Raw genomic sequence first — 14,986 nt, forward strand, 5'->3', positions numbered from 1 at the left:
CATGAATTTTGTATTAACTATGTAGAACACACTAAGGATGTGGGCTGTTTTTGGTTGCTGAAACTTGTGAATAAAGATATTTTTGTTATTACGTTTGTTAACATTTTGGGTTGCAGGATTGGGGTCAATTTCATTAAAGGAATAGTCCCTGAAAATGAGAAAGTTGTTGACAATGGTTGTATAGGTGAGGGCTGTGTATGTGAACCCATGTCTCTGTACTGTTCCAGATGTAATGGTGGGGATGGGCTTCTCTCCAGAGGAGATCCAGGAGTCTCTGGCCAAGATGAAGTATGATGAGATCACTGCCACCTACCTGCTGCTTGGGAGGAAGTCTTCTGAGGTCAGAGCAACACTATAGATAGTTGTTTATATCTCCGTTCTAGTGCACAGTATATCCAGAGTCTTGTCTTTTTAACATGTGTTCTTGTGACCTTTGACCCTTAGCTGGAGCCCAGTGAGTCAACCTCCAGTAGCAACCTGTCCCTGGCCAAGCCCCGGCCCACCAGCGAGCTCAATGGCCAGTCTCCCTCCCACCTCAAAGTCCAGCGGAGCATCTCCTCCAACCAGAAACAGAGACGCTACAGTGACCAGGGTGAGACACTCACAAACATTTAGAGGCAATTCTCATCTTTGACTCATGCTTTTCAGCTCAAATGTGAGGCTAAAGATATTCAATTCTATGTAGGCCAGTAATGTTTCTTTCTATATCCTTTGACTATTTCTTCCTCGTTTTCTCTCTCTTCTCCAGTGGGTCAGAATGTTCCCCAAGGGTCCGGATACCCCAAGAGGAGCCAGACCAGCACGGCCGAAAACAACATCAAAGAGGAGGGAGGGGTGCAGCTACGCAAACCCAATACCCCCGGCGGGCGCAGTGTCCCCCCCTCCAGTCCCCTGCTGGGGAACGCCAACAACCCCAACAAAGCTGATATTCCCAATGGCAAGAAGGGTGTTACCCCCGTCCCCAATGTGAGTGTCTGCTATTCCATTCAATGATCGATTCTAGAACAAATTATGACACTTGAAGTGGGAATCCCTCATTCTGATTTGATGATGATGTGCTGAATCAGCGCTTCTGTACCACCCTGCAGAATAACACTGGCTCAGGCGGGATGACAAGGAGAAATACGTACGTGTGCAGCGACAAGAACGCTACGGACCGGCTCTCTGTCATTCCCAATGGGAAGGAGAAAAGGTAAGGAACAGGCCCGAATGTTGCAGTGTTCACTGGCTGCCTGCACTAAACCCCTAGTGGCCCCTTTCACAGGAACCCTCTACATGGCATCAGCATTCAACACAGCACCTTCACTGTCCATCCCCCCAAGGCCTCAGAGGAGAGAACTATGTGTAGTAATACTGTTATTATTATTGAGAGAAGTTATTAAAGAAAAACACAACAAGGCCTTTAGGGGAGAAATACCATCAATTTCTTGCTCTTCTTTTACTTGCCTTTCTTAGCTCCCTTTTTCTTCTCTTCTATCTATCTGGTTACCTCTTGGTCTGGTTGTGTCCCAGTATAACTGAGATGTCTGCCTGTGTGACGAGTAGTCCGTTCTCTGGCTTTGCCCCCGTGTTGGCTGGCTCGTCCAGCTGAGGTACCAGGCCTCTGGCCCTCTCTCTGCCTCCCTCTCACACTCAGACTGGGCCACACTGCCCCACTCCCACTTTACTCTGGACTTCTACAGGCCCAAGTAAGACGGCAGGCAGGGAGTCCAACTGTCTGTTTGATCTCTCCCCTCCCACGTGTAGACCACCTATTTCACTGTCTCGGGCCCTCTCTAACCCACGCAACGGCCCCACATCGACATCCATCCCTTTTATGGACTATCTCTAACCGTTGTGATGGCAACATCTCTCCCTCTCTGTAACCTCTTGTAGGAGACAGCCCCACCCTTTATTATACACACAACTCTGTTCCCTAATCTCTCCATCCTCTGTTTGGTCCTTGGAGCTTTGGTCTGACCCTGGTATGGCACTGGGTTCCCAAAAACATCTTCATTAACGTTGCACTTGAAAACGCTCGTAATGTAACGCCTGCCTATGACCACTTGTAGGACAGCTAAGTGCGATGTTTTTTTCCCCCACCCGTGTCACTTTATACACAAAAGATCTCCGCTAAACATAGAATCACATGGTTTATCTTTCTCGCTGTGACCACATATAACTTAGAACAAAGTTGCCCATGTCTTTGCAATCGATACAAACATGCGATATATGAAAAGATGCTTCAATTGAAAACCGAGATGACTGCATCAAATTATAAATACAGTAGGTTAAAGGCCTATTTCAATCATATTGAAATACATTTCATGTTCAATAAATTGTGGTTTATTTTGCTACTGTCTAAAGACTACTGTCTTTAATTTGTCTCAATATACTCTATTTCATGGTGTGTAACCTAACATGTGTGCAATGATGTGCCAAATTAGTGATTTAGTGCATTTTTTTCGGGTTAGCAATAGAATAAGCCGCCTGTCATGGATTCCCCCGGTACTGCTGCTCATTCCGTGCACCGGCTCTGGAGACTCCGTCACAATGGCCTTCAGCATCACTGAACTGTTTCATTACGCACACCTGGTTCCCATTCCCCATGATTAGTAATTGTATATATGTGCCCTCTGTTCATCATTGTTTTATCGGTTATTGTTCCCATGTCCGTTGGTCTGTGAGTACCTGTGCTTTGCTATTTCGGCTTGCGTGTATTGTGCACTAGTTATTACGGGTGTTGTGCATTTGTCATTACGGGTCTCACCCCGTGTAGTGTATTGCGGGTCTCATCCCCTGTATTTATTAGAGGTTTAACCTCACTCTTTTGTTTGGGTTACATCCCTGTGTTTTTGTACGTGTTTGTTGTGGGCTTCGTCCCCGTGCCTTTTCATGGCATGTTGTTTTCCCAAACTGTTCATGTTACCTCTCTCACTTTAATAATAGAACACTTTAGGGAACTACTAGGATTATTCTAAATTAACATAATTAACACAGGTTAGATTTAATTTGAGAGTTTGGGGCTTGGAGGTAAGGTTTTGGTGATATGGTAATGGCCCAGCTGGTGATGCTATGTATAGAACTGGTATGTACTGCCAGGTGTAGTCTGTCTTCTCTGTATCATCTCTTCCCTCCGTACTCCCTGTAGTGTGGCCGTGTCTCCTGGCCAGCGGAACCCTGTGGTGTCCACCCACAGCATCACCAGCGCCACCACGCCCGACAGACTACGTTTCCCACGAGGCACAGCGAGCCGCAGCACCTTCCACGGCGGCCAGCTGAGGGAGCACCGCACGGCCACCTACAATGGGCCCCCAGCCTCACCCACGCTGTCCGACGACGCCGCACGCCTTACCCAGACTCGCAGCCGCGGCTCCAGCAACCTCTTCTCCAAACTCACCTCCAAACTCACACGCAGGTAGGTGTCAGGGACAACGGCTCCATGCCACTCAATTCAGCCGAGTCCAAGCCCCTAAAATATACTCGGACTATATCGAGCTACTGTATATCAAATCAAAACAACAGGTGTGGACTAACAGTGAAGTTCTTACTTATATGGTTTGTTTTTAATCCTTTTAATCCTTTGAACACTGTTCCTTTTAGCATCCTGAATCACATTGTGTGGAACGTTCACAGTCCTACTAACAATAGATTGTTCCAAAAGCACTGATAACGTAGCCTGGGTGCCAGCCTAAGAAATACATATCATTACATTTATCTCAAGTGTAAACCAGCAGGGAAAACCCAATTTGAGTTTTTGTCCAGACTGACTAACACATCTCAGGCGGGCAGCCAGGCTACTGACAACAATTTAGGGATGTCCCAAGACTAACCTGACATTAGGAATAGAAATCAACATCTGTCTTTTGAACCTTCTCCTTCTCACCATTGATGATTCCAACCACCCTGCAATCTTATTAAAAAAGGGTTCCAAAAGCGTTCTTCGGCTGTCCCTATAGGAAAACCCTTTTTGGTTCCAAGTAGAATTCTATTGGGTTCCATATAGAATACTCTGTGTAAAGGGTTCTACATTGAACTCAAAAGGGTTCAACCTGGAACTAAAAAGGGTTCTTCAAAGGGTCCTGCTATGGGGACAGCCGAGTGTGATTTTGTTCACTAATTTCAGCCAATCAGTCGTATTCCTTCAGCTGTCCTTCCTCATGTTCATGTTTCTTTGTGTTTCCTGATTCTGTTGTAGAAACATGTCATTCAGGTTTACCAAAAGGTAGGACCCCCTTATTCCCTTCAGTGTGTGCAATTAATCAACTAAAACTCTCTTTAACCAATAATTAGCTGGAACTGACAAACTAACACACTGCTTAGAACCTTTGTGATTGGTCTCAGGCTTCAAAGATGGGGTATATTCTAAGGGCAGTGTTGTCCCCTTGATCAGTCAGTAAAAAAATCCATCAACAGCAAACAGAAAGCTTGCCACTAATCAATCTACAATGCATGCTGTGGGGACGGGGCTGCTTATGTAGTTGCTATTGACTGGTTTGTTTTTCACAAAGCAATGATTGGTTAGTATTGAACTGTTGTTCCAGGTAAGTTTGTGTGTTTTATGTAGACTGATATGTGTTTGAAAGGTAGACAGATTCTGGTGCTCTGTCCAGTATTGGATTTTGTTGTACGTTTATGGGTTATGCTCGACGGTCCCTGTGATAACTTGGCCGGCTTGTAGCAATGTGATCGACTTTGTGATGTGATGAGGCATGATATAGATCCCTCAAATTCAACTCTGGACCTCGAAGCCAGTTCCACTGCTTTTTTTCATTCTTCCCCTCTAATCACGTACTGATTTTAGATCGGGGACACCAGGTGGGTGCAATTTAATTATCAGGTAGAACAGAACCTGCAGGCTCCGGATCTCCAACTAAGAGTTGAATACCCTGATATAGATTATTCTGATAATAATTATTGTTTATAAGACTTTGGGAACTTAAGTTTGTGGAATATGGTTTGTGGAGTCATATGTACACTGTTAGGGAACCAAGAGGGTTCTGAAATAAATTATTGGGTAGCTTTTTGTGAACAAGTTGTACTGCTAGCAAGATCAGATGCAATTCACAAATTCAAAGGGAATTATGTCAATTTCTGAACATTTACAAGCGGATGGTCTGGCAGCTCAGGAGCAGTTTAAAATAAAAGCAAAGAAAAAGCTCTCCCAATATACCTCCTCTTCAGAGAAAACCTTCTGGTCCTCAGTCTGATTCAAGACGTGTTTACACTGCTCCTTAGCCCAGGGCTCAAATCAAATCAAATTTATTTATATAGCCCTTCGTACATCAGCTGATATCTCAAAGTGCTGTACAGAAACCCAGCCAAAAACCCCAAACAGCAAGCAATGCAGGTGTAGAAGCACGGTGGCTAGGAAAAACTCCCTAGAAAGGCCAAAACCTAGGAAGAAACCTAGAGAGGAACCAGGCTATGTGGGGTGAACAGTCCTCTTCTGGCTGTGCCGGGTGGAGATTATAACAGAACATGGCCAAGATGTTCAAATGTTCATAAATGACCTGCATGGTCGTATAATAATAAGGCAGAACAGTTGAAACTGGGGACAGCAAGGAGTCATCATGTCAGGTAGTCCTGGGGCATGGTCCTAGGGCTCAGGTCCCCTGAGAGAGAGAGAGAAAGAGAGAATTAGAGAGAGCATATGTGGGGTGGCCAGTCCTCTTCTGGCTATGCCGGGTGGAGATTATAACAGAACATGGCCAAGATGTTCAAATGTTCATAAATGATCAGCATGTTCGAATAATAAGAAGGCAGAACAGTTGAAACTGGAGCAGCAGCACGGCCAGGTGGACTGGGGACAGCAAGGAGTCATCATGTCAGGTAATCCTGGGGCATGGTCCTAGGGCTCAGGTCCTCCGAGAGAGAGAAGGAGAGAATTAGAGAACGCACACTTAGATTCACACAGGACACCGAATAGGACAGGAGAAGTACTCCAGATATAACAAACTGACCCTAGCCCCCGACACATAAATTACTGCAGCATAAATACTGGAGGCTGAGACAGGAGGGGTCAGGAGACACTGTGGACCCATCCGAGGACACCCCGGACAGGGCCAAACAGGAAGAATATAACCCCACCCACTTTGCCAAAGCACAGCCCCCACACCACTAGAGGGATATCTTCAACCACCAACTTACCATCCTGAGACAGGGCCGAGTATAGCCCACAAAGATCTCCGCCATGGCACAACCCAAGGGGGGCGCCAACCCAGACAGGATGACCACATCAGTGAATCAACCCACTCAGGTGACGCACCCCTTCCAGGGACGGCATGAGAGAGCCCCAGTAAGCCAGTGACTCAGCCCCTGTAATAGGGTTAGAGGCAGAGAATCCCAGTGGAAAGAGGGGAACCGGCCAGGCAGAGACAGCAAGGGCGGTTCGTTGCTCCAGAGCCTTTCCGTTCACCTTCCCACTCCTGGGCCAGACTACACTCAATCATATGACCCACTGAAGAGATGAGTCTTCAGTAAAGACTTAAAGGTTGAGACCGAGTTTGCGTCTCTGACATGGGTAGGCAGACCGTTCCATAAAAATTGAGCTCTATAGGAGAAAGCCCTGCCTCCAGCTGTTTGCTTAGAAATTCTAGGGACAATTAGGAGGCCTGTGTCTTGTGACCGTAGCGTACGTGTAGGTATGTACGGCAGGACCAAATCAGAGAGATAGGTAGGAGCAAGCCCATGTAATGCTTTGTAGGTTAGCAGTAAAACCTTGAAATCAGCCCTTGCTTTGACAGGAAGCCAGTGTAGAGAGGCTAGCACTGGAGTAATATGATCAAATCAGGGCTAAGGGAGATTTTAAGCCCGGGGCCAAGCGAGTGTTCATACTTGCACATTCTAAAGTGGACTAGCACCAACTTTAGCCCAGGGCTAGCTGGCCCTGCTCCGGAGCAGGTTAGAAATGACTTTTCGGGGCTAGCCCCAGAAACACGGTGCCAAAATAGCCCGTGTGAAACAGGGTCATTGCATTTTGGTACACCATAAGTACTTTGGAAGTACTTTGGAATTTCCATTGGAACACTGCGTTTGCCTTGCAGCATTGTATTGCAGTGCGTTGTGTTGGATTTACCAAAAAACAGCTTGACAGAAATGGTAGCAGAAGGTGAATGTTGAACTTTTGCTGCACACGTATCCAGATGATGCTGCGTACCATTTTATGAAATGACGCTATTGCTATGATTGAGACATTAAGCTCAGGGCCCTGTGTCTGAACCCCACCCTGTGCAACTGGTTCCTGGACTTCCTGACAGGCCGCCCCCAGGTGGTGAAGGTAGAAAACAACACTTCCACTACGCTGAACCTCAACACAGGGGCCCCACAAGGTTGCGTGCTCAACCCCCTCCTGTACTCCCTGTTCACCCATGACTGCGTGGTCATGCACACCTCCACTTCGATCATCAAGTTTGCAGACGACACAACAGTAGTAGGCCTGATTACCAACAATGACAAGTCAGCCTACAGGGAGGAGGTGAGGGTCCTGGCAGAGTGGTGCCAGAAATGATGTCAACAAAATGAAGAAGCTTCAGGAGACAGCAGAGGGAGCATCTCCACAGCGGAGATTGGAGTATCTGTCCATAGGACCACTTTAAGCCGTACACTCCACAGAGCTGGGCTTTACTAAAGAGTGGTCAGAAAAAAGACATTGCTTAAAGAAAAAAAAAGCAACACCTGACAGGGGCGGCCTGTCAGGTGTTTGTCAAAAGGCATGTGGTAGACTCCCAAAACATATGGAAGAAGGTACCTTGGTCAGATGAGACTAAAATTGAGCTTTTTGGCCATCAAGGAAAACGCTATGTCTGGCACAAACCCAACACCTCTCATCACCCTGAGAATACCATCCCGACAGTGAAGCATGGTGGTGGCAGCGTCCTGCTGTGGGGGTGTTTTTCATTGTCAGGGACTGGGAAACTGGTCAGAATTGAAGGAATGATGGATGCCGCTAAATACAGGGACATTCTTGAGGGAAACCTGTTTCAGTCTTCCAGAGATTTGAGACTGGGACGGAGATTGACCTTCCAGAAGGATAATGACCCTAAGCATACTGCTAAAGCAACACTCGAGTAGTTTAAGGGGAAACATTTAAAGGCCTAGTCAATCCAATTGAGAATCTGTGGTATGACTTAAAGATTGCTGTTCACCAGCGAAACCCATCGAACTTGAAGGAGCTGGAGCAGTTTTACCTTGAAGAATGGGCAAAAATCCCAGTGGCTAGATGTGCAAAGCCTATAGAGACATACCCCAAGGGGCTTGCAGCAAAAGGTGCCTCTACAAAAGAATTGACTTTGGGGGGGTGAATAGTTATGCACGCTCAAGTTTTCCGTTTTTTTGTCTTATTTCTTGTTTGTTTCACAATGAAAAATATTTTGGATCTTCAAAGTGGTAGGCATGTTGTGTAAATCAAATGATACAAACCCCACAAAAATACATTTTAATTCCAGGTTGTAAGGCAACAAAATAGGAAAAATGCCAAGAGGGTGAATACTTTCGCAAGCCGCTGTTTATACTGTATTCTGGTCAATTGCATCCTATTCAACCTTTGCTGAATACAGTATATACCATTCTATCCTACATATTCTACAGATATACTAAATATTCTATCCACATACCGTCCATAATGTCAATGCATTCCATAATATACTGTATATATGCAGTACCAGTCAAAGGCTTGGACACATCTACTCGTTCCAGGGTTTTTCTTTATTTTTACTATTTTCTACATTGTAGACTAATAGTGAAGACAAACTATGAAACAACACATATGGAATTATGTTATAACTAAAAAAGTGTAAAACAAATCTAAATATATTGTTTATTTGATGTAGAAAATAGTAAAAATGAAAAACCCATGAATGATTAGGTGTGTCCAAACTTTCGACTGTTTTCATAGCTTTTCTATTGACATTTAATTAGATCAATGATAATAATATTGTTGCATTATTTTTGCCTGGATCAGAAAAATGTGTCTCGTCTATGCACAGCATTCTCTGTACCGGGCAAAATCACATTTCAACAGTACAGAATAGAATTTAGAATACTATTTAGAATACTAGAATGAACCTTCTTATGATGGTCCAAAGGTCAGCCATGTTAGTCAAGGGAGTTGGTCAACCATGGTTTGCCAGGGTTGTGATAAGATATTGTGTAAAACAATGAATGTGAAGAATTGATCTGCTCTGTATGTGTGTTAGCTACCTAGGCAGACAGTTTTAGAATAATTATTCCATAAATGTTTCTAATTAAACTGCCAATATGCAAACATTCAAACAATGCATTCCATCCGCAGCCATACACTGGCGCAAACAGTTGATAGGACTTGGACAAGTTGTAAATGCAACAAGTACTGATATTTTGTCATATAATAGCGCTCACAGTTTTCCAAGAAAATAGAATCTGAGACATTTATGGTCTGTTTACATATGTTTTAGAGGCTGTTTATACAGAAAATGTCTCAGATTATAATTATATGACTATTTTCAATTGACTATAATTATTCCATTACATTAAATTCTGATACATCACATGCCTTTTATTTTCCTGCGTAAGTAAATGAGTGGTTTTGGATTTCTCCCTGACCAAGATGGCTGACATTTTGGTGCCATTATGGAACTTTGAGGGTTTATGATATAGCCCCTCTAGTAATTTAATTGGATCTGTATGAGTGAAACATTGTTTTTGAGGTCAGACAGCCAGACATCAAGGTTTACAAACCAACACTGTTGGAAATCAAATGCTAGGCTGGAAGCAAGAAGACATAATGTGTTAATAAATGTCTTACTTAGCAGAGAGATTGTTGTTCGCATGTTGTGATTGTCTGTTAAGGTTACCACAAGCTCCACTCTGTTGATCTACCTGCGTGCATTTTTTAAATTTCACCTTTATTTAACCAGGTAGGCAAGTTGAGAACAAGTTCTCATTTACAATGTGGGATTTTGGAGTTAGCGGACACCTTTTGGTAACACAATATACTCGCCGGTCCTCGCCGGTCCCACTCGTATTCACAAGGGGGCGATGACAATGTATTATCTTTTTCATTTTTTTATTTAGTGAAAACAAGGAAGAGTCTCCTTCCCTTGCTGGTAGTAGCAAGCTGGCAGCTAAAAACATAGCAAGCGAGCTAGTTTTTCTTAGCTTCCCTTATAATCAGATTTATAGTTAAAATATCCGGCAAATATTCTTATACTTGACCATGTGACCTAGAACATTATCCCAGTTTGATATGCTGCTTGAATATATTCAATCCCATATCAACTAAAATAGAATGTCATGTTTTGGTTGTGGAGAAAAAGCATATATCTCACAGCTGTTTTTACCAGTGTTGGAAAAAATACCCAATTGTAATACTTGAGTATTCAGTAAAAGTAAAATACCTTAATAGAAAATGACTCAAGTCACCCAGTAAAATACTACTTGCGTAAAAGTCTAAAAGTATTTGGTTTTAAATACACCATACTATCAAAAGTAAATGTAATTGCTAAAATATACTTAAGTATCAAATATAAATGTCTAAATCATTTCCAATTCCTTATATTAAGCAAACCAGACAGCACCATTTTCTTTTTTTATAATTTTTTTTACGGATAGCCAGGGGCACACTCCAACACTCAGACATAATTTACAAACAAAGCATGTGTGAATTGGACACATTTCCTGTCCTGCTAAGCATTCAAAATGTAAGTACTTTTGGGTGTCAGGGAAAATATATGGAGTAAAAAGTACATGGTTGTCTTTAGGAATGTAGTGAAGTAAAAGTAGTCAAAAATCTAAATAGTAAAGTACAGATACCCCAAAACACTACTTAAGTAGTACTTTAAAGTATTTTTACTTAAGTACTTTACACCCCTGGTTTTTACCAGTAGCCTGGTGTCCCTAGTTATTACATCTAAACAAAATACATTTTGGGTGGGATTCTAAAAAGGCTCCAATGTTTAAAAAACATTATTTTTTAAATATATTTTTTAGTCACTGAGATTATTATTATTATTTTCTTAATGTAAAATAGGCTACTTTGATGCATAGCCTATAGCAAGGGTACTCAACTCTTACCCTACGAGGTGCGGAGCTTGCTGGTTTTCTGCTCTACCTGATAATTAATTGCACACACCTGGTGTAACAGGTCTAAATCAGCCCCTGGTTAGAGGGGAACAATGAAAAAATGCAGTGGAACTGGCTTTGAGGTCGAGTTGAGTTTGAGGGACCTATAGGCTATAGATCAAGGAACCAAGCAAGCTTCATTGCCTACACAACCAGTGCTTGATTTGTGCAGGAGCTCACTGGAGCTGAGGACTGGCACCTAAAATGTTCTACTGCTTGAGCTCCTGTTCCTCTTGTAAAATATTAGGTTGAAAGTATTGTGGCGCTCCTGCACCTAAATATAAACTGTACTGGTACCCAAAATGAGTACCGGCACCTATTTCATTCCAAGTCAAGCACTTCACACAACACTGCACCCACGGTTTCGGAAGGAATGATATGGCGTGTTACAATTTTCATGTGGCACTGCCCCTTTTGTGATGTAAAACAACATTTCCACACTGCGTTACGCTCCGTCGGCTCCGTTTGCATATTCTGTGTAGACCCCTTTAGCCCAGGGCTTTGGAATACAAGTGTGAATCCTTAGCCCAGGGCTGAAGCTTAGCCCAATATCCCTAGGTGAACAAATGCTTGTGTGAACACAGGATAAGATAGCCCAGGGCCAGCCTTAGCCTGGGGCTAAGAACAATGCAGTGTGAAAAGGCCTTTAGTGGCACACTGAGATCAAGTGGCGACCAGGAGTTCTACATCTCAGGAAGTTCCGTCACATTTGCAACCCTCCCATCTTTCTTCCTTCACCATGTCCTTGTCACTCATTTCATTTCTCTGTCGAGTGATTCTTATTTCTGCGACAGCATCTTAGAAACGATTGGTTGAAGTATAAGGAAGGAAGTCTTAGCAGGGAATCTCTTGCGCTTTGCCCTCCCTTCACACTTCTCCTCACTTTTGTATTGCTGTGTGCCAATGTCTCCCTGACCTTTCTGTGCCCTTTAACCTTGGACCTTTCATTGCTCTTCCTCCCCTCAGGGTCAGTATTGACCCGGCCAAACGGCAGACGGCCAAATCAGGGCCTGCCATCCCTTCTTCCCAGGGAGCAAAGACTCTTAGTAAGTCTTCTGTCCACTCATCTCTCCTCTTCTCTTTTCCTCTTCCTCGTCATCCTGGCATTATCGGCCTGTGATCATGTCATTTTTTCTTACTCTCTTTTCATGTATCCGTAAAAAATACACGCTTTTCAAGAGCGGAAGATATAGAACGTTATAGGAAGTCGCAGATGGAGACCTAAAGTAAGGGATCATTTCAACCCTTATGTCCCCACAAGAGTTAGGCTCAACTTTGTATGTCAGAGTTCTGTGTGGAGAGAACAAACTCATATACAACATGGTTACATGGTCACATTCCCTTCTCTCTAGAATGTGTATGTGACACTCCCAGCCCCAGATACAGTCTCAGTACTTCTCTTGTCCCTCATCCCACTGGCTAGAGGCTTCGTTCTTGCCCACTAACTAAACCCTCCAGGAATCAAACTTTCTCTACCCTCCTGTAGACTCATTTCAGAGCTAGTCTGCATGTCTGCAGCACAAAACTCATTAGGGTCTGTGGACATGGTATGCAGTCCGACAATGGCCCTGTAACTGCTTGCCTAATTGTCTTTCAAGCCAACCCCCTCTCCTCTAAATATAACCAGTGTCACATAGAGGGAAGAAACATGGGACATGTTAGAGGATGTCTAGAGGACCTCTGTCCTGCTGTCTGTCAACCTCGAGAATAGACTGCATGAGAGCTCCCACAACAGCCCCAGTCTGCATGCACTGACCCTAATACACAATGTGTGTATTAGACGTGTGGGTGTGTGGACTATAGTTCCACTGTATGGTTTTGTTTTTGTCTTGTTTGGGTGAATCTCGTCATGTCAAGAAACGTATCCAAGCTGTCATACCGTCACTCAACACATTTCCATTCCTGTATCCCCTTGCTCTATGTGGTCTGTTGAAGCACTTTTTGTTAGTTTGAACACCGGCGAGACTGATCAGTGTGACCAGTTCAAAGTCTCTTTTCCCATTGATTCTGCACAGGGTTCATGTCAACACTTCCATATTGAGGTTATAGTTATTTGGTGGTGGCTTTCTTGTTTCTAAATACTTCTACACCAATGTGGATGCTACCATGATTACGGATAATCCTAAATTAATTGTGAATAACAATGAATCCACATGAATGTAGAAGTGTTTAAAAACATATTCTTATTTACAATAAAAGTGACTCCAAAATGACACACAATACATTATTTACAATTCATTTCTATTGGGTACTACAAAATCATCTGAAACACAACCAAAACAAACATCAAATGCATCCAACAAATGTATAGAGTCGAGCTTTGCGTGTTGTGAATTTGGGAACAATGAACTATTTACTACTTTAATATAAATAAGTGAATTTGTTCCAATACTTATAGTCCCCGATAATGGGGTGGGGAGGACTATGTACAAAACGTGCTGTAATTTCTAAACGGTTCACCCGATATGGATGAAAATACCTTCAAATTAGTCATTGTCATTTCAAATCCAAAGTGCTAGAGTACAGAGCCAAAACAACAAATGTCCCAATACTTTTGGAGCTCACTGTATGTTATATATCTCTCATCCTTGAAATGACAAAATACTCTCTTTGGAAGTCCACATGTGTTTTTTCTCTTTTTCCTAATCTTGCTCTGCTTCCTCTACAACTGTCAGAGTCTCAACCGAGTTTGAGAGAAACGGGAGATTTGAGGGCTCAAGGTGAGGTGTATGTTGTTGCTTTCGCAACCTGATATTTCTGACAGGCTTGATATCATTTCACTCCCAGCTCTGTTCTCCATTCTGTCAGTCAACCAGTAGTCCCATCTGTCTATCCATAGGTCCTTCTCCCTCACCTTTTCCCCCATAGAAGTGGTCTCTGTATGTGATGAAGGGTGTGGTTATTTTGTGGTTTCCTCATTGAGTGGTGTGCTCCTCGTGTGCTGCATGACCATCTGTTTACTGTATGCTTTGCTAATTTGATCAACACCTTGCATTAGTTTGTCTATTCATGATACCGAGCCATAAACAGATATGACAATGACTAAACCTAGGGGAAAATGCAGAGCTTTAGATAATTCAACTTCTTTTTCTCCCTCTTATCAGTCGCAATGTACCTGGGGATCAGAAAGGGGAAAGTAAAGACGGTAAACCCCGCTCCCTCAGATTCACTTGGAGTATGAGGACCACCAGCTCCATGGAGCCTTGCGACATCATGGAAGAGATACGCAAGGTGCTCAACGCCAACAACTGCGATTATGAACAGCAAGAGTGTTTCCTACTGCTCTGTGTCCATGGTGATGGACATGCTGAGAACCTTGTCCAATGGGAGATGGAGGTGTGCAAGCTGCCCCGCCTCTCCCTCAATGGCGTGAGATTCAAGAGGATATCAGGCTCATCCATCACTTTTAAAAACATTGCATCTAAAGTCGCCAACGAGTTAAAGCTATGAACGAAAGGGTAAAACTGTCTGGAAAGTATTTAAGCTGTACAATGAATAAAGTAGCAGTTTCCATTTTTTTTCCCCCCTCCACAAAAATACAGTATGTATTGAATGATAAAATGCCAAAAGCATTCCGCTATACAATAATCACTGAATTACTAATAGCTACAGTATATATTCTGGTCATGTTAGACCATCATAACAAATTGAATATAGTTGGTCATGCTGTGAAAATGGACAAAGCTTTGTCTTTATTTATTTCATTAAAGTTATCTTTGTTTTCAGTGTAAATAATGTATCTTACTTTCAAGACAGCTACACATTGTTATACTCAGTTTGATTTTAGGTGGAATTTATGTAAATGTTCATTAGGTAAGAACACCCATGTCAATAAAATTGTCAACTTGACTCAGTACATTTTAGTTCTAAATGAGGATGTGCAACATCAAATGGGGAAAGAAATAGA

The 14,986-nt window shown here is 43.1% G+C and overlaps 1 protein-coding gene across 14 annotated transcripts in view; it reads left to right on the plus strand.

The window, feature by feature from the left end:
• LOC112261684 (MAP/microtubule affinity-regulating kinase 3) overlaps nt 1-14,928 on the plus strand; it is a 32,384-nt gene extending 17,456 nt beyond the window's left edge. For 2 of the 14 annotated variants that reach the window (XM_024437214.2, XM_024437212.2), the window contains exons 11-18: nt 228-340; nt 445-592; nt 749-966; nt 1,068-1,192; nt 3,131-3,397; nt 4,178-4,204; nt 13,755-13,799; nt 14,184-14,928. In XM_024437214.2, the coding sequence (XP_024292982.1) occupies nt 228-340; nt 445-592; nt 749-966; nt 1,068-1,192; nt 3,131-3,397; nt 4,178-4,204; nt 13,755-13,799; nt 14,184-14,529 (1,289 nt within the window). In that variant the 3' untranslated portion in view covers nt 14,530-14,928. Of the gene's footprint in view, nt 1-227; nt 341-444; nt 593-748; nt 967-1,067; nt 1,193-3,130; nt 3,398-4,177; nt 4,205-12,045 lie in introns of all 14 variants that reach the window. The other 12 variants (XM_024437217.2, XM_024437213.2, XM_024437223.2 and 9 more) reach the window with 10 other exon arrangements.
• Nucleotides 14,929-14,986: the final 58 nt, after the last annotated feature.

The sequence above is a fragment of the Oncorhynchus tshawytscha genome, linkage group LG11 (genome assembly GCF_018296145.1).
Source record: "Oncorhynchus tshawytscha isolate Ot180627B linkage group LG11, Otsh_v2.0, whole genome shotgun sequence".
In the NCBI taxonomy this organism is placed as follows: Eukaryota; Metazoa; Chordata; class Actinopteri; order Salmoniformes; family Salmonidae; genus Oncorhynchus; species Oncorhynchus tshawytscha.